This window comes from Aquila chrysaetos, chromosome 13 (genome assembly GCF_900496995.4).
Source record: "Aquila chrysaetos chrysaetos chromosome 13, bAquChr1.4, whole genome shotgun sequence".
NCBI classification, from domain to species: Eukaryota; Metazoa; Chordata; class Aves; order Accipitriformes; family Accipitridae; genus Aquila; species Aquila chrysaetos.
The window spans coordinates 20,120,217-20,143,405 of record NC_044016.1 but is presented as its reverse complement, the minus strand read 5'-3'; the positions used below and the strand labels follow the sequence as shown (position 1 = coordinate 20,143,405).

General features: G+C 38.9%; 1 protein-coding gene across 2 annotated transcripts in view; it reads right to left on the bottom strand.

Moving 5' to 3' along the window:
* The window catches only part of KCNK5 (potassium two pore domain channel subfamily K member 5), a 37,082-nt gene that overhangs the window by 6,075 nt on the left and 7,818 nt on the right, over nucleotides 1-23,189 (bottom strand). For both annotated transcript variants that reach the window (XM_030035770.2, XM_030035771.2), the window contains 3 exons: nucleotides 2,963-3,074; nucleotides 1,359-1,525; nucleotides 65-233 (listed from right to left, as the gene is read on the bottom strand). In XM_030035770.2, the coding sequence (XP_029891630.1) occupies nucleotides 65-233; nucleotides 1,359-1,525; nucleotides 2,963-3,074 (448 nt within the window). The remainder of the gene's footprint in view (nucleotides 1-64; nucleotides 234-1,358; nucleotides 1,526-2,962; nucleotides 3,075-23,189) is intronic.

Here is a 23,189-nt window from a genome sequence, read left to right as displayed (position 1 = left end):
GTTGGGAAATAGAACTGCCACACTATGCATGCAGTGAAATAATACATAAAATACAATTACTGACCAGCAACAAAATCTCCAAATCCTATGGTGGTGATAGTGATGAATGAGAAATAGAGGCCTTCGATGTAATCCCATCCTTCAGTCACCATAAAGACAAAGGGAGGAATAACGAGGTGGACCAAGACACCCCAAACAATGAAAATAGCTGTGCATGTAATTTGTGCTTTCCTCTGTAAAGAAAAAAGAAAAAAAACAGTCAGGGAAAGTTCTCCAAATTTTCTTTTCCCATCCATGGCATCAAGCATCATCTGACACTATCGGACATTTCAGAGTTTTGTGCTAACAGTTTATCAGCCATAATTAAAAGTCACTGACCGAAGTAAACACACAACTTTTTTTTCCTTTATGCAGAACCCACTACTCTTACAACTACTTGCTCAAACAGGATTATTTCCTCATAGTTTTCTTCCACAGTCTTGAAAAGTTTGATACTTTATAAATAGGCATGGGATACAGACATAACACTCTAGTCTAAAAAGCAGTCAGTACCTCTGACTTTCCTTTTATTCATTTGAGTATAGAGGATCAGAAATGTTTAAGATGCTTCTCTCCTATTTATGTCTCCTACCCTTTGCCACTCATGCAACCTCTGCACAAAGCTGCACACACACATGCTTTTCACCATCATTTTCTGTACTTTCTTCTCAGGTGCTGAACCAATAAATTTCTTGCTCTGTTTCTGAAACCAGGACCTAAACCAGTCCCACTGTCCTCCAGGCACTATGGCCCTGCATTGCCCTCCATCTCTGTGCAGAGTTAGAACTGATACAGGACTTGTTGGGGTGGGGGGGGGGAGGGGGGGAGACCACCACCAAAACACCACCAAAAAGCCACAAACAACAAAACCACAAGCCAGTAACTCAGAACAAAACCTTATTTTCTTGTTGGTTCACCACACAGCAGGAATTACTCATGCTAGCAGAGCAGCAGGTGGGAACAAAGCAGGACAGCTTATTTCCGTGCCAGAGGAGTTTGCACAGAACGTCTGTGAAATGGAGCCTTACCTACATTTGTCCTACAGGTTTCTAATGTAAGGAGATGCATGTCTCCATAGAAGCTGCAAGATCTATATTTAGCATCAAAGGTTTCTACAAGATCTCATTTTGCTAAAACTTCTTGCAGAACTAATGTATCAGACCCAATCCCCCTTTCAGTTATTTCTACACAACACCATTTGGGAAAATTCATATTTGTGCAAGTGAACACTTAGTACCAAGATTAGCAGGTTAAGAAGTGTAAGCTTAATTCATGCATCAAAAATACACAGCACGAGGGTAAACAAGCAAGGGCCTTACCAGGCTTACTCCTCTTTTTGTCAGAAACTGGCCCAGCCTCTTGGCACGTCCTCCAAAGAACTTCCCCAGAGCACTGATCCATGTCAAGCAGAGAGGAACTCCAAAGAGCCCATAAAATATGCAGAAGAGACGCCCAGAGGGTGTCTTTGGAGAAACATTTCCGTAACCTAAAAGAGATAAGTACGTGCACCGTCTGTTCTTGTTGCAGAGAATTCAAGGCAATTCCACCTATGCACAAAACAACATTGTGTGGGCTTTTGCTGTATCAGACACTCCTTACTTCATCATCTATAAGAGCTTTAGTCTACTCCAGCTGCTATCTTCTGAATCTGGATGCCTTCCAGTTCTACTCTAGCAAACGTGTATTCCATTAATGCAAGCTGAGAAGATCACTGCATTTTAAGTGTTTCCTAGATTTTGTGCATCTTTTTCTTGACAAGATGAGATAAATATGAAATAAAGCTCATCTCAAAACTTCTAATATGATTCCCCAACCTTAGCCAGCACTGTTAAAAACTTGATTGATTCAATTTTATAGAATAAAAGCTCAAAATTCATCCTGAAGCTAGCTTCCACACAGAAGATCCACATTTAACATGTGACCTGGTACCTTTCCAGGGTAAGAGTTTGAGAGTTAAGTGCAAGGTAACTTGTGACATAGCAAGGTATTTCAACTGAATGTAGTTCTTTGCTGGTCACAGAACCCAACATGGCGTTACAGACTCAGGCTCTAAAATCAGCAGCCTATTTTCAGAACTTCTGCCAGAGCTTTTTTATTTAGGTGTGTTCCTGACTTCAACTTTTTGTCTTAAGTTATATTATAAGCTGGGTATTGTGAGTTTCAAATAATAAAGAAAACCAGAGTACTGCATATGGTTTAACAGTAAGACTTCCATTTCTGTATACTTCCAGCCTTGTCTGGTTATTTTGCATTCCTTTTTTTTTGCATTGTAGGTGTAGCAAGGGTGTAGCAATACCACATAGCAAAGATTTTTCTGTAAAAGCAGAAGGCGGATGATGTTGAGCTCTGAAAGTCTGTACATCAAAGGAGTAAGAAGTCTTTCAATGCAGAGGGTTTTACAAGCACAAATCAGTAGTGTAGTGGAAGATAACACTTGTTTTACTTTGCCCTCTTCAAGAGATAAATAAAAAGTCTAGATTGTTCTGCAAGCCAAGAACACTGATAATTCAGTAGCTTAAGAGGATGAACATGAGTAACAGCACAGCTATACAAAAACCTCATATGCACATGTTTTAAGTATTAGTTTAATTGAATGCTTTGTAATGCTTTTGTTTTGGGATTTTATGATTTGGAAATTTAAGTGCATGAATTAATGGAACTGGAATGACACCAGTCATCCCCAACAGCACCTTGAATCCGTTACTTATTGGAAAGGCACGCACTTCTCTTCTGTATACCCATGCAGAGAGTGCCAAAACCCTGTTTTTTTCCTCTATGAACCTGCAGGTGAACGTGTACTTTAGGTAACTCCAGCCATGGGCACTTTATCCAGTGGCTAGCTTGACACGTAAATGGAAGAGTACAAACACACTACAGCATACAGAAAACTACAGTTAGGAAAGTTGACATAATAAATACTTACCAATTGTAGTGATCACAGTAGCAGCAAAGATCACAGCATTAGGCCAATTCCAGTTGTTGAAAGTATTGTTCCCAGTGATGGCAACTCCCTGTCCAGCAGCATTTGACACAACCTGTAAGAAAACAGTTTACAGTCATTCTTGGAAAATCCTGGCAGTGTGAAAAAGAAAAGTGTCTGTCTCTCTCAGGTTTTCCCCCTTTGTTCAAACTTCCAAAATAATCCCTCAAGTTTTTTGTGAAGGTTAGCCTAGTATATTCACCAACAATAATTTTATGAAATATTAAAAACTTGCTTCACCTAAGAAAAAGTAGTGCAGGTGCTCTGACATTTAAATAGGGGGTTTTAATTAGATAAGCTTTTACTTGATTTACCAGTCTAACCCAAATAGATCTCTTCCAGAGACCAAGCACACTCCTCCAGACTGAACTAGCATTTAAGTTTAATTTAACTAGCACTCTCCAGTGCAGTTCTTCAGTTTGGTTTAATATTAGGGACATCTTCAGAACTACTATCCATTTCAAAACACTGTTACATGCCTCAGCTTGTACATAGGTACATACATACATTAGGTATGAGTAGGACGTCACAGAATCCTTGGCAAAGCTAGTGCGATTAATGTTAATTCACCTGCTGTCCCTGGCAAAGTCAAACCATCTACAAGCCAACATAAAACTGTACTTTTCAGCAAAGGCAGACAAATTAACACTTTTCCAAAGTATTTTATGCAAGAGGACTCCAATCATTGTCCTTGAATCAGGCCCCTTTCTTATCCCATCTTTGAATCTAGTACGCCATGATGAATAAAAAGCACTCGTTTACAATGTTTTAGGGAAGCAAGTGTAGTTATTGGCATTTCCACAGATTCAGCAAGTCAATTTTTTAACATCTGTTCAGGTCTTCAGGTGCTCAAGAATTTTTAACCATCTTCATCTTTCATAGAAAGGGACTTGGAAGACCCAGCCTCCCCTGCCTTTCCAAAACTAGACTGTAGAAAACACATTGATAAAAAAACCCTAATGACTATTTAGTGCAGAAAGTCAAAATTTCAGATCAAAATCATGCATCTTGCCAATTCTGACATGTATTTCTACCTCCTCAAAGTAAAAGAGAAAAATGATTTATTATATTCTCTTCTAGAAATCCCTAGTTATTTAAATCTTTGCTCTGTCACATCATGATGCAGTTAAAGCCTTCTCAGGTTACTCTGCTTTTTTCCCCTTCAGTGTAAACAAAGGCTGTCTGAACAAAACTCTGAGGCTATATCCATATACAGGAGAGGTGAAAGTATCTTCAAAAGTTGATTCATAACGTTATCCCACTTTCTGTGTTTCTCCCTCAATAAGTGTTAAGCACAGAAACTATCTTGTGCTAAATACCTAAAATTGGAGGCAGTATACTTTTTTTTTTTTTTTTAATAAACATGACAGGTAAGGTTTATCTTAAACTGGTAAGAACTTAGAGGTACCTACAACCAACTCTTCCTTCCCTTGTCACCCCTTGCTTCCTTCCTCCTTGATTAAGATCTGATCTTGGACCCAGCAGAGACTCAACACAAAGTTCAATCGCTACTGAAAACGTACACAAGTTAACACAGGTTTTAATTATTCTTGAGACTTATTACGTATCACCACCCTCCTACTGTAATAAAAATGCCCTCAAAGTGAATGTATTGTGCATATACAAGATGCAAATAATTTAATTAAAAATGCACTTTCAATGCACAAGCTATTACAGAAGATAAAAAGAGAAGCATTGAAAGTGAATGAAGGTACATAACTAGATTTTTCTCCTGGTAAACTCAATGCATGTGCAAAACTGCATGCAGTGTCTTTCCACAGCCTACAGCCTCTGAATACAAAAGGATAGAGAGAGAGTTCTCACCAAGGCAGTAATTTGTCATAAGAAAGTAGTGTTGAAATGAGAAGTAGCCTTAAAACAGGCAGGTCAACAGCAGGCAAGTAAACACACAATGCCATCCCCTTCCAAAAAAGAAATATTTGAGGCAGCTACAGTGGATCACAGGAATTCATGTGAGTAGAGAACAATCAAAGTAGCTTCATTTATTTCTGCTATGGTCTGCAGATGAACTTCCTAAAAGTCCCAAAGGACATCCAAAGTACGCGATAGACACAATCTGTGATCTATTATCCCTGAAAAGATGCTCTGACTTCTTCCACTGTCCAGCAACGCTGCACTAAATGTTATATCAAACACCAGTTCTCCAGTCATTTTGCATGCTATAAGCACACTGGGATTTTTTTTTTTGTTGTTGTTATTTCCTCACAGAGCAACTGACCTCATAAGAGATGCACTGAAGTATCTGTTTCCATTGTCACTGGGCCATTATCTCATTGCATTACTCCACCTTCAGTCTGAGCTAATGAGTTCAGTTTCCCAGTACGTACAGTTAACATTAAGATCCGCCAGCATTTGAGGTCTGGAGGTGTGAAGGGGGCCCAGACCCAAGGGGAAGAAGCTGCTGGACTGAGTAGCACACAGCTCCCCTCCACACCCAGGCAGTTAACATTTTGGGGGAGAGATGGCCAGGTCTCTATATAAACACCTTATAGAGAGAATCACAGATATTCTCCAGCCAAAGCTGTCACCCTCTCCGTGTCCCTATTTACACACAGCTATCCGCTATTAGCACACAATTATCTATGATCTACAGTCTAGTCTTTTAAGTTACTTTATGCCTGCAATAAGCCTGAGTGCACTATATGCATCCCAGCTGCAAGAACAAAGATGGTCACAAAACACGCTTAGATAGCTATGGTGCAGTGGGAAATATGTAGCTGCTTTCCAAGCAGCGTAACTTTTGCCCATACTGAAATAATTAAATATTTTGGCTTCAACAAACATTGTGAGTGGACACTATACAACTGAACAGCAAATATGGGTTCTTTCGCTTGGTAAATCTGTTAAGCAATGTCAGAGATGCCTTTATTTTCATACACTAGAATACAGAATGCCCCAGGTTGCCTGTGCTGGATTTCTTAAACTACAGAAAATTTGCTCTAAAGAGTCTTTGGATGGGAAAACAGGGGGCAACGAGGGAGAGTAAGAAAAGGGTAGATGGTGCAAGTGTTCTTAATATCTTGAAACATGTCATTTAGAAAATACCTTTTCAAGTATGCCCAAATTCAAAAGCTGAAAATAGTTAACTAACTCAGAATTTACACATCACCTTAGACCCCACCTCGTGACAGTTTGTACTGAAGGCAGGACTTTATTTTCAGTCAAACGACTTCTGCCTCACAGGAGTCAAACCCCCTCTTCTCCCTCACTCCCCACCACTCCAATTCTGCACATTGGCAAAGGAAAAAGAAAAAGAAGATCTAGAGTTCCTGGAGCTATTGCTGAAAGTAAACAGACTTGCAATTGCAGAGGGAGATTTAAGACACACATAAAACTAATAAATCTTCTGATGACATTAACACAAGTAGAAACTGGGATGCTATTTGAACATAATCAAGCAGACAATTTGCTCCACTTGCAGGTACTTCCCCACAAACCCCAGCATTGCTCCAATACAACATTGTGTTTCCTGGGCTTAATGACATTTTTATTAACTCTCGATGACCAGGTTCACTCAAGATTTACCAGATATCACAAGAAGTAGTTGTAAAATCTCCTCTATCTTGGGCAAAGGAGAGGAGTTTCTCTTAGATCCTTTGGGCACATGCCACTTGCATCCTCCCTACATGAGTACCAGTAGGGCTGAGAAGTTCTCAAACCAAATTTGAAAATAGCAAGGAGAAGCCTGGACCCACATAGGTATTAAGGATATGTTCCTACCTCTATTTATTCTACTTCTCCATTTCCTGCTGGGGGCAAGCCTAGAACAGCAGCAAGGTTTTCCCAAACTGGGAAGCTACATACTAATGAATTTATTAAAATTGGTTTTTTTCTACTGGCCTGTCAAAATTTGCTAGGGCAAGTCTCTATGGTGGCTTAAAAGCTTGCAATAGTCAGCAGACACATCTTAGCTGTCCTTGTCTTTGTATTAGCAGGAGGGATAGTTAAGTTTGAAATGTGATCAATACCACTGCAAGGTTAAATGGTTCACAACAGAATGACATTTAGTCCCTGTAGAAGTAATGCAAGGGTACAAAAGTAAGAGAACAAGCACATTGGGGACTGCCTCCAAGTGAGCAAGCTTTACCATAACTAGGTGTGTGGAATATGCCATTTTACTTTGGCTTCTTGGCCTTCAGAAGAAGGAAAAATGGGACAGAACTATCACCTTCTGCCTCTGTAAGCATGAAGTGTGCAAGGCTTTGTTTTCTTTCTAGGAAAAGAAGAAAATATTCTTTTACACCCTCCCTTCAGGTATTTATACACATTGATGAGATCCCCCTCAGTCTTTTCTTCAGGCTGAACAGTCCCAGCTCTCTCAGTCTTTCCTCACAGGAGGACCAGAGCACCCTCCAGTCCCTTGAACACCTTAGTGACCATTTGCTGGACTCTCTCCAGCATGTCCCATGTCTCTTTTGTATCGGGGAGCCCAGAACCAGACACAGTACGCCAGGTGTGGCCTCACCAGCACAGAGTAGAAGGGAAGGATCACCTCCCTCGACATGTTGGTAGTGCTTTGCCTAATGCAGCCAGATACCTTTAGCCACCTTGGCTGCAAGGGTACATTGTTGGCTCATGTTCAACTTGACATCCACCAGGACCCCAGGTCCTTTTCTGCAAAGCTGCTTTCCAGCTGGGTGGCCCCCAGCATGTACTGGTACCTGGATTCACATGCAGTTAGTGATTTTATTCCAAGAGTTAAGGACTGCAAGAAAGCTGTGATACAGGTTTTGCATATCAAGTAGGTATAATTTCGTATGTGGCATGAAATCCTAGACACTTTAATAAGTATTAGCTGGGTCTGATAACAATGAGCAATAGGAAAGAAAAAGGACTTCCGGGGTACTTATGGCCAGATGGATGGATAGGCCAGACTAAAGACACAAGACAATAAACAGGCTATATAAACTAGAGCAACAGATCCCGCCCCACAGGCACCCTATTACATACAAGAACAGCCAGATATTGCTCAGTGCCAGCTCTCTTCTGAAGAGGCTGAAGCCTCCCATGTTATACAAAGCATTCCTTGGAGATCTGACACATAAGTCTAATGCTAGTTTTAAGCTTCTCCCAGTGGTATGAACAATTTTCTTTTGCAAATGTGAAGTGTTTCTCCATAAGAAACGAGATGTAATTGAACTATTAAACCTGAAATCGGAACCAGTGGCTTTCATTCTACTCTCAAGAGTATTACCATGTACATAAAGGACAATCACAGCTGGCTGCTGCATCCAAAAGCAGAGGCCATTAAAGCAATAACTGATGCATCCTTTCAGGACTCTCAGGCTTTGTCCCCGCTTCTGACTCTGAAGGAACATGGAGTGATTTTTGCTTCTTTGTCAAGTTGTTTTATAGCGGATGTAAAGATTTAATGCACAGAAAACCACTGAGAATTACTACAAAGTACTTCGGAGACCTTCCTACAAGGAATAAAGCTTCAACAGCAATCTTTTCACATTGACACCCAAATCTTTTATACAATTTGAAGAAACCAGAAAACTGTGTAGTAGTTATCTAATCATGGGTACATACAATACTAACAATTTAGCCAATCATAATAAAATTGTCCAGGGTAATGAGGTTTAAATTTATAATATCAGATGAAACTCTATACTGCTGTTCATCTTTAAGCAGATTTTAATTTTAACCAAATCCAGCAGCAGCAGAGCAAAACAAACACAAGAAGTGGTACAAGAGGCTCTATAGACATTTTTCATGATTTTTAAAATCAAGAAAAGGCTTAAAGTAACTCCTAAGTTACTTTAAAATAATAATTAAAAAATATAAAAAACCATGCCATGCAAATTGCACACCCTTCTATGTGTCCCCCATGGTTTTTGCAGTTACCTAGGTTTTCTGGCTCCAGCTATAAACTTACAGTAACAGTCAGCTGTTTATAATAATCAGATTTTTAAATGCAAACAAAACATCTCATTGTTAATGTTTATCTTTCCAATAATAAAAAATTAAGTCATGTTAAGACTCCCAGGTCAGATACACACTACAAAGTTCTGCTGACCTAGATAATATTGTCTCAGGATTACATGTAAATAAAAAGAAAAGAAACCCTCTCAGTCAGTATCCCTTTTGAAGGAAAAAAGTCTTTGGGCGGTCACAGCTAGATTGGCAGAACAACTTCCTCAGACTCATCATGCAGACAGGCAACACAGTGGCCATGGCCAGAAATTTCCTGCCCTGTTGGCATATTGCAATTTGACGTCTGCTTGCGTATTAAAAGCAGCAGAAACTATTTCACAGGCACTGCCTGAATTTGTAAGTACTTTATACCTAGATCAAAAGTAGTAGATTCACAGTCAAACAAGGAATATACTAATCCTGGCTGACAGCTCTCATAGCTCATCTATTGAGTAAGTTTGTGTGTCTAGCTGTTAAGCAACAAATATATATTTAATATAATAATAAATGTTTTGAGTTATAGTAGTTGGAGAAAGAGAAAAGAAAAAAAAAAGAAAAAACAAGAAAAGAAAGATTTAAAGCCAACAGCCTTCCCCCCACACCCCCGATATGTCCTGATTGAATGGAGGATACTGCCCATCAGAGAAAATATTTTCCTCACTACAGCATCTTGGCAGCTTGGGTTTGGGTAGGGAAGGGGAAGGAGAAGCCAACTATGTAACTAATGGTTTTACCAATAAGTAAAACATTTTTGCCCCAATTACTTTTCATGTCCAGATATACAAGGAGTATACATGTAATGATTTATTAAAATTTTCTGTTTGAGTTCTCCAAAACCTTCATATTAACCTATATATTCTTGAGACTAAAATATTTCACCTCTCTCCCCAGCCTTCACTTTCAAAGACAGCTGCACTACTGCTAAGAAAATCTTCCTATGCCATGATGCTCACTTTGGTAGCCAGAGACACAATGTGGCAGAGCTGCAGAAAGATCAGAGAATACACATAAGGTTAAATGATTTAATCAAGGGAGCAGAAAGAGCAGCTATTCCAATGTCATCTTTAGAAGGGCTGCTATACACGTGTCTGCACAGAGAAATCAAAGCTCACCGCTTCTTGGAGAGGGAAAAAAAGAAATCCTTTGAGGATTAGAATACAAAAAACCACAGCCTAGAATACAAAACAGCAGCACCCTATTTGGACACACATATTTCTGCCAGCCACTTGGCACCTGGCACACATAGTACGTAATCAGCTCAAGGCAAGAGTTCTCAGGGAAGGATGGTAGTAACTATCTACCCCTTCGGAGCAGCTCAAAGTCACCAAAAAAGCATACGCTTGTGGTTCCTGCCATCCTTTTTTACACCCCCATCTCTAGTGTAATGACAGGCTTATCCTGATTGCTCACTTGGGACTCCGAGTTCCCAGCTGACTGAAACACGCTGGTGTATGACCAGGGCCAGCACACAGGGCCAAGTGAACAAGTCTTTCAGGCTGCCTTTGCCACTTGACAGTCTCTGCAGGACTATGCTAACCAGCAGGACTTCGGATAGCTGACCTTTCATTTCCCTCTCAGCATTATCTGTGTTCACAATATGAATTTCATGTTTATCAGGTCAAGAACCATGCCAGATGTAAAAAGAAGTCTTTTTAGACGAGTCCTGGATTTCCTACTTCACTTCTGTGGGGAATGGTTTGCGACCTTTTTTGTAGAAAGAAAAATAAGACAAGTGAACCATATTGTCTCAGTCTAACAGGCAACACCCTTGTGTCTTGCTAACCTGTGAAAGTTTTACTGTCCTTTACTGACCTATGCAGAGAGTAGAGTTGGAAGGTGGTTGGGGCAAGAGATGCAGGATATGAGTCAGCAGCACCTGTGTTAGAGAAGGATGGTGGGATTTAATAAATTCCACATTTATTAAAGAGGACATCAGTTGACTACACAAGTCTGATTCCAGATCAACTGAGCATGTAGGAGTGAATCCGCAGTTAATTCAACTGCTGTGCACAGCATTTCTTCCCAGCTGTCCTATACTAAGAGTTGCTAGGTTCTCCAAGACTCTCACTAATCCTAGAACTTGTATAGTCTATTTTAACAAATGTAAAATCTGAGGCAGAAACAGCTTGTTTCTAATATCACAATGGGGTTATGGCCAGTAGCCACCTACCACAAGGACAAAGTTGAAATTGAGGCAAAAAATAGGAAGTAGTCATTGAGGGAATAATGTTAACTTCTACTTATAAAAGAATAAAAACCCCACAAGCCTCATGCTTGGTGTTGACAGATGTAAATAATAAACCTAACCAAAAGCAGACATGAACATTAGCTGAAAAGCTAGAGAGATCAATACAGGTATACAGGATTCCTTCCCCCTTATCTATGAATTGAACTATAACAAAAATAAAATAAAACCCTGGAAAGCAAGTGTCAGTCCCCATGTTTACATTCCTACATAAGTCAGCTACAAATAGCAGGAGATGGTTTTTCCCCTTGCTGTCATACACTGCATTTATAAAATGGTTGATTAAGTGTTATTGCAAGTAAAATCATATTTTGCATTTTTCAATCAACAGTTTAGTCTTAAAATACAGTTCCTATCAAAGGGCAAACTTTTGAAAATTCCCAGTTAGGGGGAAAAAAAAAAAAAAGGCAAAATATGGGTTTACATACTTCAGGCAAGGGTTTTCTTTTCAGCAATAGCAAGATTTAATCCGGAATGAGATGGTATTTTCACACTCCTACAGATACCGCAGATAGAATGTTATCTTGTCAGTTTTCCACAGTCTGCAGGGAAAGGTGAACTTCTTTAAGTTCTCCTCAACTCTTCTTTTTAACTGCTTACACATATCAGTGTTTCTTTTTTTTTCAACAAGGCAATTATAAAAGTTGTTTAAATTTGCTGAAAGTCACTTTAAATGATCCACTAGTATCTTAGCATACAAAATAGAAAGGTACATATATAGGTCAAAAGCACTGTAGATACCACATTTCATCCAAAAGATTATAAAACAAGATTGAACTCGCTCTGCAGAGAAAGTTTAGCTAATCTTGTTGATTCTTCATTTACCCAGGGAACTTCTCAGCATTTCATTCTATTCATACAACAGTGCTTCTCAATGCATAAATGAATTACACAACCAAGACACTCTGTTGCTTTCCTTTCATTACGCTTAACTTTGGTCTGTCAGCAACTTGGACCTCCATCTAAGCATACCTTTTCTTACCTAATAGAGCCTCCAGCACATGCCACTTCATACAGAGCTGTCCCTACATCTAAGCCTGATATTTAAAGAATGCATGTAAATACATGCCTGGTTTTCACTTTGCATAGTTCTGTTATATAACAGGACAGCAAACCAGACATGGTTTGTGTCTGTTAATTTAGAATACAGCACACCAGAGGGCTTTTTACATGCGTCTTGGTTTCTTAATTAGGCTGTTTTGTCACAATTTATTGATTTTTTTTTTTTAATATTGGGGAAACTCCCGTTCCTAGACTTCAATGTGCCTAGCACTTTTTTTTTCCTTTTCTTTTTTTTTTTTTCAAAGCAGTTTTTCTAGTTTTATTAGATGGAGAAAGCACAGAGTGGGATACATTGTCTTGTACTGGACTTTGAAACCAGATTCCAATTAAAGTAATTAAGTAAATGCTATGAGGAAAGCCATGGATTAGAGCTGCAGATTGCTTTAAATTTACTGATTAGCCAGGAAAGCAGAACAGGCTGTCTAGTACTAACACCTGAAGATCACAGCATTAAACACAGGTGTACAAGGTACTACCAACACCAGAGAAACACAGAAGTGGTCTTCAGCAGATGGAAAATACTCTTGACTAAACTGGATCACTCTGCTGTAAAGAAAACCTGCATATGTCTTTCGAAGAACGTTACCGAGCTTGAAAAGGGACTAGAAAGCATTCACATCTTAACCCTACACACATACTTTTACACTGGAAAATATTTGCTATTTAGTGTAGTTCTGAGGAAGCTTCATCTGCGGTTTATTTAGGTGCTCAGAACTGAGGAAGAACACAGATATATCCCAAAGCAAACTGGAACAGCTCAACAGTGAGCTCTATGGTATCTCTGCAGAAGAGACAGTTTGTTGGATATGCCAATGAATTCCTATTTGCACCTGAAGTTATATCGGGTTAGCTGTTCTTTTTAAAATTCACACTACCCAATCCTAGAATAACCTCTATGTACAGAGAGCATTTAAACAAGAGCATCCTTGCTATGAGTTAGTGTACTACTGCACACAGACTCCAGGACTTTCCAAAACTGTTGTAAGCAAAGGTTTTCAAAAGCACTTGTGTTTGGATGCAATGCCATCATAAATAAAACTGAAGAGATAATACTGTCACGGATCCTTACCTTTATTAGGCAGGCTAGTGGCCTAAATATCCATCCTGACCTTGCAGAAGAGACCTTCTTTCTAACTATTCTGCTAAGTGGAATGGAGTTTTCTCCCATCTTCTCCCAAGCACTGATGACAGCACTTTTTTCCCCCCTCTGGCATCATTATTTTAACACACCACCAATTATGCATGTTAAACAATGCAGAAGTTCTTCAGTGGTCTCAAAAGGAACAGAGTGAAAACTTAAATAAGCCTGGGCACTTCAGTTTTTCTTCCTCCTGGATTTTGTTTTACCTTTTTGCAAGTGCAATGTGTGTGTGGGAACAATATTAAAAAGACAAATTTGTAGCAGGGACCAAGCATCAAGCATCAACTGCTGACACTGACAACCCAGTAAAGAGAGGAAATGATTTGTTTAACCTGCGAAGGGTATTCTTGCTGAAGACAGTACTACAGGCACAAGCATCTCTTCTTGCCACTGTGTTCTCTAACTCTATACGCTTCCTTGTTGGCAAAAAGAACAAGGGTAGAGAATGCACATTTGTCACAGATAGGAACACTTGTTATTTCATTCTTTTAAGTGCTCATTTGTTTTCTTGTTTTTCGATTACAATTTAACCAGATTAAGTGATCTTTTAGAAAGGCAATCAGTTAATTAATCCATATTGGGCAGAACAAATAATGCTCTTCAAGCATAATCTCAATTTACTACCCAGAAATAGCTCTAATCAGTCAGAGACAAAAAGGGGGGAAAAAGGTTTTTACATGCAAAATTAGAAGACATGCTCTACCCTGGTTTTAGCTTGTTATCTGAAGGCCATGCAATAAATCATGAATTTAGAGGAGATGTAAAGAACCATCTTTGTACTTGCTTGAACCTGTAAGACTCATAAAAATTTAATTGTGGCTAATATTTATGAGTCTGGAGGCCTCAGGACACAGTCCAGTGGAAACAATTTGTGAGTCTACAGTCAAATTAATTCCACATTATTGTTTGGAAATAGAGAAGGTAAATAATCGTGACAGCTATTCCCTGCTTGGAAAGATGATCAAAATTACACAAAGCATGAGCAGGATGAAACAGGATACAGAAGAAGTGAGGATAAATATCTTGGGCACTTCTATAGTGCCAGCATTAGATATACCGAATATTCTTCTCCCCCCCCCGCAGTTAAAACCAGACATTCATGTGCTGACCTTTTTAGTAGTTCACATAGATTTAAATGCTGATCACTGCAACAAATTTTACTCTACCTACAGCAAGTCCTTAGGGTTGCTTCTACTTGGATAAAGAGTCTTACTATTGCTGTAATGTACTGCAAGATGACCTGCTCAATCAGCACTGGCAACTAGCACCGTCACCTCTTCATTCCCACCAGGGTGAACACAAGCTTCACAAAATGTATTGGTATTTTTGAGTTTTGCACGGAAAGTTACAGCTGAGTAATAAACCTAATCGAGAAAGCTTGCCTGAGGACATCATGCAAGTGCACTTTTTTTTTGTTTTGTTTTTTTTGTTTGTTTGTTTGTTTTTTTGTTTTTTGTTTTTGTTTTTTGTTTTGTTCCTTGGCATGGAGAACAAGGGCTGGGAGTTTTAAAGTTAATGGAAAATATCCTGGGAAATAATCACCATTGATATGATGACAGGATCATCTCCTGTGGGACAAACAAGTGCACAGGGAACAAATGTACCACTTAACCCTCCTAGCTTCCCAACTTCTGCAGTATCTGAAAATTAATAGAAAAACAGTAGTTCCAGGAAAGGGTGTTGATTTAACAACAGAAAATGCCTGCCTGTGGAAGAGAACCACTGGAAAACCATTTAACTTAGCTGAATTATATCCTTCTACTGGAGAGAGCAGACTAGCAAAACACAGCTTAAAATTTATCTAGTTTCCGTAATTTCCGCCTTCAGTCTATGCTATGAACTGAATCTCTCCTTTAATTAACCTGAAGTAAGAGCAGAGTTCCAGAACTTCTGTATCTTGAAATTGGACCTTATTGCCCTTGAAAGCAATATAGGTTTTGTCATCAATTTTATTTAGAGAAGATAAGGTATTATACAGGTAGCACATGGGTTGTGATAAGGCCCAGCAGTGCTGTAAACTTAAAAAAACGTAGTGACAGAGCAATCAGCTGGCACACTGGCTGTATCTTTTAGAGTCATTTACTGGCATCATTTCAGTCATTAGCAAGGATGGCACCAGACCTTTCATTTGTATTACCCATGTACCTGGGCACCCTCTAAATCTGGTGATACTATAGAGTTTGACATACCTTCAACATATAAACACCTTTTTCAAACATTTATTGCTCAGCTGATTTGAGAGGCCTGCAAACAGTCCTGGCCAATTGTACACTAAATCATTACTGCTTTAGTTTCAAGGATAATGTATCTTAATGAAGAATCGTGTTTCAAAAATTAGGTATTTTTAAAGTCAGCTTTAAGATGTCCTAGTCACCTAATGCAATTTATTCTGCTTCTCCTTTCCCATTCTCTGACATAAAAACACTATCATAACCTACAGCAGTAAAGGCAAGGGGAATACATTTTTTTCATTACATCAACATACTGTTTAGGCATCCCAACAATAGAAGCACATCAATAAAAACAAAAGGGGAAGAACTTCAAGGAACAGCTAGATGCTTGAAATCCCTTTCCTGATGTCTTGCTGTCATTCTGCAAAGCACTGGTGAAACTTAGCTGGCACGATTTCTACAGTTCTGGTCATTCGCCTTCAAGAAATGGGAACAGAGGTAAGACAAGGGCTAGAAGAATGAGGAGACTTATGAGTCAGCCAAAGCAATTTGTACTGCAAAAATAAAAGCTGAGTGGGGATAGCATTGCTTTCTTTTGTACTACATCAGAAACTACAATGCAAGACCACAAACAAAACCCAGTGTTGGTATAAGAGCAAAACAAAAAAACTGAGCATGAGTGAAATTAACCTGTAAATTTAAACAGGTTCTCAACCTATGCAATAGTTTTTAATCAAAGCATTCAGCATAGTAGTGTAGATGAACCTCCCTGTCTAAACCAAGATCCAGCTTAACAATGATTGGTTTAGTTTAATGTAAATATTTCTACAGCATGGCGTTACAGGTAAGATTTTGGATCTGAAATCCTTCTTACAATTATAGTGCATTGGGGAGCATATTACTGTCCTACTGTAAAATCCTCTTAGTAAGAGAGGAGTTCTTCAGACAGAAGCTGTGAGAAAGAGTAAACAATTTCACCATTTTCTGTGGCACCATTCAAAGGCATGCAGGAGTTCTTCCTCAAGGATTGACATGATGCAGGGTAGGAAAGAGGTAAATGCTAAAGAGTAAAACAAATTACTTGGAAAGGATCAACTGTACTGATAAATAGAACACCAAAACTTTTGCAGCACCAGCTTTATATTTTTTTTCCTGGCAGACTTCTAACAAAAGTTTTAAAAGGTCTTTCAATAAGGCTCAAGCATCATAAAATACATGTAATTTCCTTTACCGAGTACACTTGTGGTTCTACAAAGTGGACACATTGCCCTACTGATTTTGTGAAGCCTCATCTTAAGGCCACATTTAAGAGAAGTACTAGTCAAGATTAGTGATTTTGTAATGATAATTTGCACTCCTTACTTGTACAAAGTGCTGTTCTACTGAAGGTTTACAGATGGCTGTTACATCTACAGACATAACAAGAGCTATCCTCTTCGAATTAAGCAAGTATTGCATGAAAATATTCCAGCTGATAACGGAAACAGAACACTAATCAAGGATTGCAGCAGAAACACTACACAGCTGGGGGTAGGGGGGTGAAGAAGGATAGGTCTTTGTTCTTTTGTTTTGTAAACAGCAAAGCAAGAATTACATTTATCCTTTCAGCTTTCCATCATAAACCTCTATTTTACAAAACAGTATTTTAAAAATAGGCAGTTTGAGAAATTTTCAGTCAAAAGACACATAAGTGTTTTCTAAAAAGTCCTCACATTGTGTACACATATGTTTGCAGAAACCTGTTGTACTCTGCCCAGCCAGTATTTGGATAATGCTTATTGATTTCACAGTCTGCAACAAGTTCTGCATTTTGACTTTTTCTCCGCCCTCATGGAAACTCCCCATTGCTTTCCCAAACTACCTCTATTGAAAGGAACACCTCAAGTCTGAGGCTTCAGTTTGCACACAGTAAATTCAAGAATAAGGCCACAAAAGGATGTTCAGCCCAAACAAGGTTGGACGTAAGCACATGCCCCTTCTTCCTTACCAAGGCAAGCTGAGGCCAAGCCAGCATTGCTCACATGACTTGACAGGAAAACTGTGAGTAGTCAGGTCTTTGGAAATATTTATTGCTGTTTCTGTACCTTAAGTGTGTAATAATGAACTTTCTTGTGGCTACATCAGCAGTTTTCATCCTTAGAAATGAAGTCAATCATGTAATCAAGCCCCTAAGAGAAAACACAGAAGAACTTAAAGCCACTGTTTGATCAGAAATCAAGTAGTCATAAGCTGCTACATGGTGATTTTTTTTTTTGGGGGGGGGGGGGGGGGCAAATTGAACCATTACAGTTGAATGATTAAGTTTCTCTTCACTACCAACCCTTGCTATCCTGCTGCTAACCCTCCCTTTTCCATAACTAGCTAACAGCATGCTTCATTAGTGGCCTGCCAGCCCAGATGTGTGAAAAAGACAACTAAAGGTAAACAATCGTAATGAGAGAATGAATTAATTCTGCAATAAACCCCCAAGTTTTGGAATAGTTTCTATTTTAGGATGAAACATGAAGTCAAGCGAGACTTAGATGGTAAGAGCTCATTAAAATAAAAAAGAAAAAAAATCATTTGAACAAATGGAGCTCTACTTCCATTCTGCAGGACAAATAGGTGTTACTGTTTCCTCTGGAAAAACGTTCTGTTCTGTAGGGATATTAACCTCTTGGAGGCATGTCAATATTTTTACAGCATGCACTGTTTAAGACTTGCTTGTGTATGATGTATAGCATGGACAGTTAATTTTCCTATAAGTCATAATTCATAGGACAAACAATGTGAGGAATATTAATGGAAAGAGATCAACAAGGTTATTTCCTTTTTGTGGCTTTCTGCAGAGTTAAATAATAAGTAAAACCCATAATTCAGCAAATTAGTTAACTGAAACTATTTTGTCATTGCAGAATTGAATGCTGAAGCTTACCTATTTGTGATACTTGCAGATCCTACGCTTGATTGAACTAATGCTGCTTAATGTTATTTCTCCTTTCCACTTATATGCAATAGATGTAAACACCAACAGTTTTGAAAAGGCAGCTGGCTTCTTTGACAGATCATGACTACAAAATTTAACAGTTGATATGGATTTTTTCCCCTATTAGTTTCAGGACTAGATTCCAGTTTAATGAACTAGTTAATAAACTATTTTGATGAAAAGCATATTCAGTGCTTTACCAGCATTCCCTTCCTCTTGCGATTAATGCAATTATAGAACTGTTTCCTTTTCACTTTCCCAAGTTCCACATAGACGTGTTTTGAAGACAAATTAACTAAAGGTTACTGCTGCATGAGAACTGCAGCTGTTCTGCAGATGCTGAGTGTCCCAACTTTTCTTTGGTCTCCAATTACTCTCATTCAGAAATAAAATCTATCAGATGATTTCATAGCTTTCATTAATACAGATTAATTTTGAGGGCTTCTGTGCCAATTTGCTTATAACACACATTTCCTTGGTTGGAGAAAAAAAAAAAGTTATTTCAACAACTTTTAGGTTACACCAGCTGAAATTAAGAAGTTGGAATAATCTATAATAGCAGATTAGGCTTCCTTCCTATCTGAATACATACATGCTGACTAATGTAGCCAACTCCCCTTTAAAAGGGCTTTGAAAAATGCTGTTGTCCCCATTTTAGAGATAAGAAAGTGGAAGCAGAAGAGTCAAGAGTTTAATCAAGCCCTCACACCAGTTGGTGACCTATGTTAGGCAGGGTTAGAACCAGTGTTTACATGAGACTATTGCAACAGAGTTGGTACCGATTGCATAAGCAGATGCTAACCCATGCAGCAGTCTAAGTTTCCAAAATAATATATTTCAGTTTAGCTGCAATTGATTTAAGTAGATTTAAATTAAACCCAAACAATCCTAGTATCAATAAAAACAGTTTACTGAAATTAATTTACTAGATGGGGAGGGGTTGGACCACATCTTCAAAGTGTTGCAGTTTCCCCCCCCTCAACCCCCTTATTCAAACAAGGCCTCAAGACCTGGAGCAGCAACTCAGCAATCTAGTTAATCTTTGCAGATTTTCACCCACCCATAAAATAGTATAAACTGGAATACTTAGACAGAAGAGCCTTGATACTATTCAGGGGAAGTAAAAGAGGAAGCTGAGTTTAAAATGAAGCTTCCCCCCTCCCCCCCATGCTTTCCATGTATAAGAATAGTTCATAAGGACAAGTCAAAACACAGGTGATCCAAGGTTGACAACTTTGCTTAGAGGCCTAAATAAGCTTTTCAACTTAGTGAATGAATTGCAGCGTAAAGCATCATTGCATTAAGAAGCATATTATGCTCTCTCCCATATCCATGCATAAAAACATGCTTCAGATTAAGAAATGTACAGAAAGTCACTTTGTTAGAACACCTTAAAAACTTTGGAATTTGTTTCTTAGTAGCTAGGACCAAAATATTATATATTTTTGGTTTCACAAGCATTTTTGTATTTCATCCCCAAGTTTCAATACATTAAAGGTCTTGCTTCTCTGAAGACAAACTAGAAGCTGCTGCCCAAGTGTGCTAGTAGCATCATGCATCTCATTTCCTATTTAACAACCTATCTTAAGGAGAAACAAATTTAAAAAAAAAAAAAAAAAAAAAAAAAAAGGCAAGCACATCCTGGTAAAACAACTGTTACTTATCTTGACAGTTCAGTGAGCTTACACATGCTAGAATGAAAATCTTATTTGTCCCAACAGCATCAAATCAATGAAACAAAACTGAAAGTGATCAGACTTGGCTGGAGCAGAGTACCAAGTGTAACAACATTTTTAATCAAGTAAACACTTGAACTACAAAACAGGAGCAAAACAGGGTCACACTGTTAGCTATTAACTCTTTGGGGCAGAACCTTTACTAACTCACCTTGTTAAGCCAAACAAACAACAGTTTCCAGGGTCAACCAAAAACTTTACATAACCTCAACCATGCTAGTCTCTCTCCCTGTATCGGTCCATGAGACAGCAGGAGGAGGAGGCAAGGCAAGGCAAGCTTCCAGTGTCAACATGGACGGGATGCTTTGTATGAATAGCAAGGTGATGGGTTTATGTTAAGAGGAGGAACAAGGGGGAAAAGTCTGCCACAGAAATACTATCTGCTTTGAGATTCCTGTTACTATGTATTTAGCTTTATCCAGGGCTTAACCTGAGACAAAATTTTGTTATGTTACTTACTATAAATCCCTTCAACACTAGATTAGCTCAAGACTGATCTTTGAGGAGGACTGAGGAAGGAGAGGAGGCTGGTCTGGACAAATGTTTTCAAATATAGATACAGAGATCTGCCAGCACAGTTACGGCAGGATAGAAAGAAGTGTGATCAGTTACTAAGATAAGCACTCTGGAAAACAGTCTGATCTAGACAGTCCCAGACCTGAAATAGCACAACTTGCCTAGTCTATCTTGTTTCTTCTGCTGGATGAGTGAATTAGACTGGTCATAGCATCAGTTTGCTGGTAAGCGCTACCTATGCATTAAAATATTTCTTAAACACAGTTGTGTCAGCATACACACAAACCCCATTTTTGTAGGAATAGTGTAACATTAAAAAAAACACACACATACAACATGCACACTGGAACACAATCTTCTGCTAAGTGCACATAAAAGTCTTTCTTCCCAAGAGAGCTTCCAATCAATAACTTTGACAAAAAGCAGAGCAGATACTTCAATAATCTTTTCAGTCCCCTATCACATTTAGCTCCTGGACAAAAACCGATGGTAAACAAGTCATCGCATATATCATGTAGAAAGTGTTTTGATCAAGTGAAAAAGCAAGTTTAGTCAACTGAAAAAATCTTCCAATTTTAAGACTACCAAACAGTGCACACTTCATAGTTTCCCATATATTTGCAGGTCACTCCTAAACATCTAACACGAGACAAGTTGAAGGCAGAGTAATGTACAGCATTGACATGTGGCAGATAATTAACAGGCTCTGTGCCCTGTCACTTCTCAACTGTCCCATCCCTGAGGATGTATGAAAAGCAAAACCACTTTGATATCTTCTTGCTACTGTATTAAAGGGAAGAAGAATTACCTGGCAGAAGCGCTGTAGTTGCTGCCTTCTGTTTGTTACACTCTTTTCCTTCCTAACCTGGATTTCCTGCAACTGATATCTCTAAACGTTCAGCAGGCATCTATTATCTTCTTAGAAGCTGAGACAGAGGAAGCACTTGCACATTGCTAAGTAGAGAACCCGCTAGCTTAAAAGCTGCTCAACATGCAACACGCTCAGAGAGTCGTCAAAACCACAGAAAAGCTGCAGTTACCTCAAATAAGTGAGACTGTTTTCCTAAGAAAGATGCACAGAATTCAGGTGAAAGCACCTAGTCAATGCCTAGCGTGAAACTACTTTATTGCAGTGTTTCTCTGCTTGGAAACAACAAGAAGCAGACAGCTGTGGGGACATCTGTCCAAATAACCAACTGTCTAATTGTAGCAGAACTGAGCAAGCATTCTTAAAACACATGCAAATAAAGCCAAGGCACTCTCAGAGTGTGAACTATATTTTACTTTTCTTAAATGTAAGATAAAGACATCTATGCTCCCTTCATTAATCAAGCTGCCAGCTTTAGGACCTTGCAGAGACTACATAGCAAGTTCATGAAAAAGCGCAGTTATCCTACAGTCACAATCCAGCTAAGATACTACCTTGAAAATCTAGTATTACTGTAAACAAATCACATAGAGACACAACAAAATTAGCGACTGGTTTTGCTGCTACAACAGAAGAAACTTCAATGTTTTTCATCTTCCTCTCCTTTCTCTTGCCTTCAGCCCCAAAAGTTGTAAAAAAAATTCAGTTGGAAACATGCAAGTATTATTTTAAAAGGGCAAATTGATAGTGACACAGGTGAAAAGCTTTCAGAGTGCATTGATATCAATAAGAAAGAGCAATTTTCTAAGCATGAACTCCAGTGCCCTTCAAAAACCCTTGTGCCAACTAGGCAAGTATTGATTACAGAACTGCCCGCTGTCATTCTGCAGTCACATACACACCACTTACACAGGCCTGAAGATTGAAATTCTAACTTAACTGGCAAGTTATCATAGTTCAACTATTTAACTTGATTTTAACATATTTGCATTACAGTCTGTGAAGCTGGTTAGCAGCAACTGTAACAGCTGAGCACATAGTAGGGTGAGGGCTCCAGCCAGACTGATGCAGTAGAAGCCAAGGAAGTAGTCAGTACCACCAGTGAGTTTCAGTAGACCCCTTCTCTTTATACAGCTGCTTGCCTCCAAACACCTCCCCTATTTCTTTGGTGCCTGGAGGAGACTCATCAGCCTCACTTCCCTCATAGGCCAGAACAAACATACTTCCAGCTGCTGTTTCTTTAGCAAGGGACCACACATGATTCTTAGGCAACTTTCCTCCAAACCTTTTTTACTCCCTTGGATTGGATTGGGAGTAGAAAAGAGGAGCTGCAATATCAGCGCTTGGAGGTCATGCACAGAAGTCATCACTGATTAATTTGATATTTTAGCCAAGCCACCAAAAAATACTGTATCATATCTGACTATGCTTTCTACCTCAGGACCTTCACAACCCTTTGCAGAATTATTTTCAAGTTCCATTAGCTATCACTCCTTAGCTGCCATCATCCGACAATCTTATGACTTACT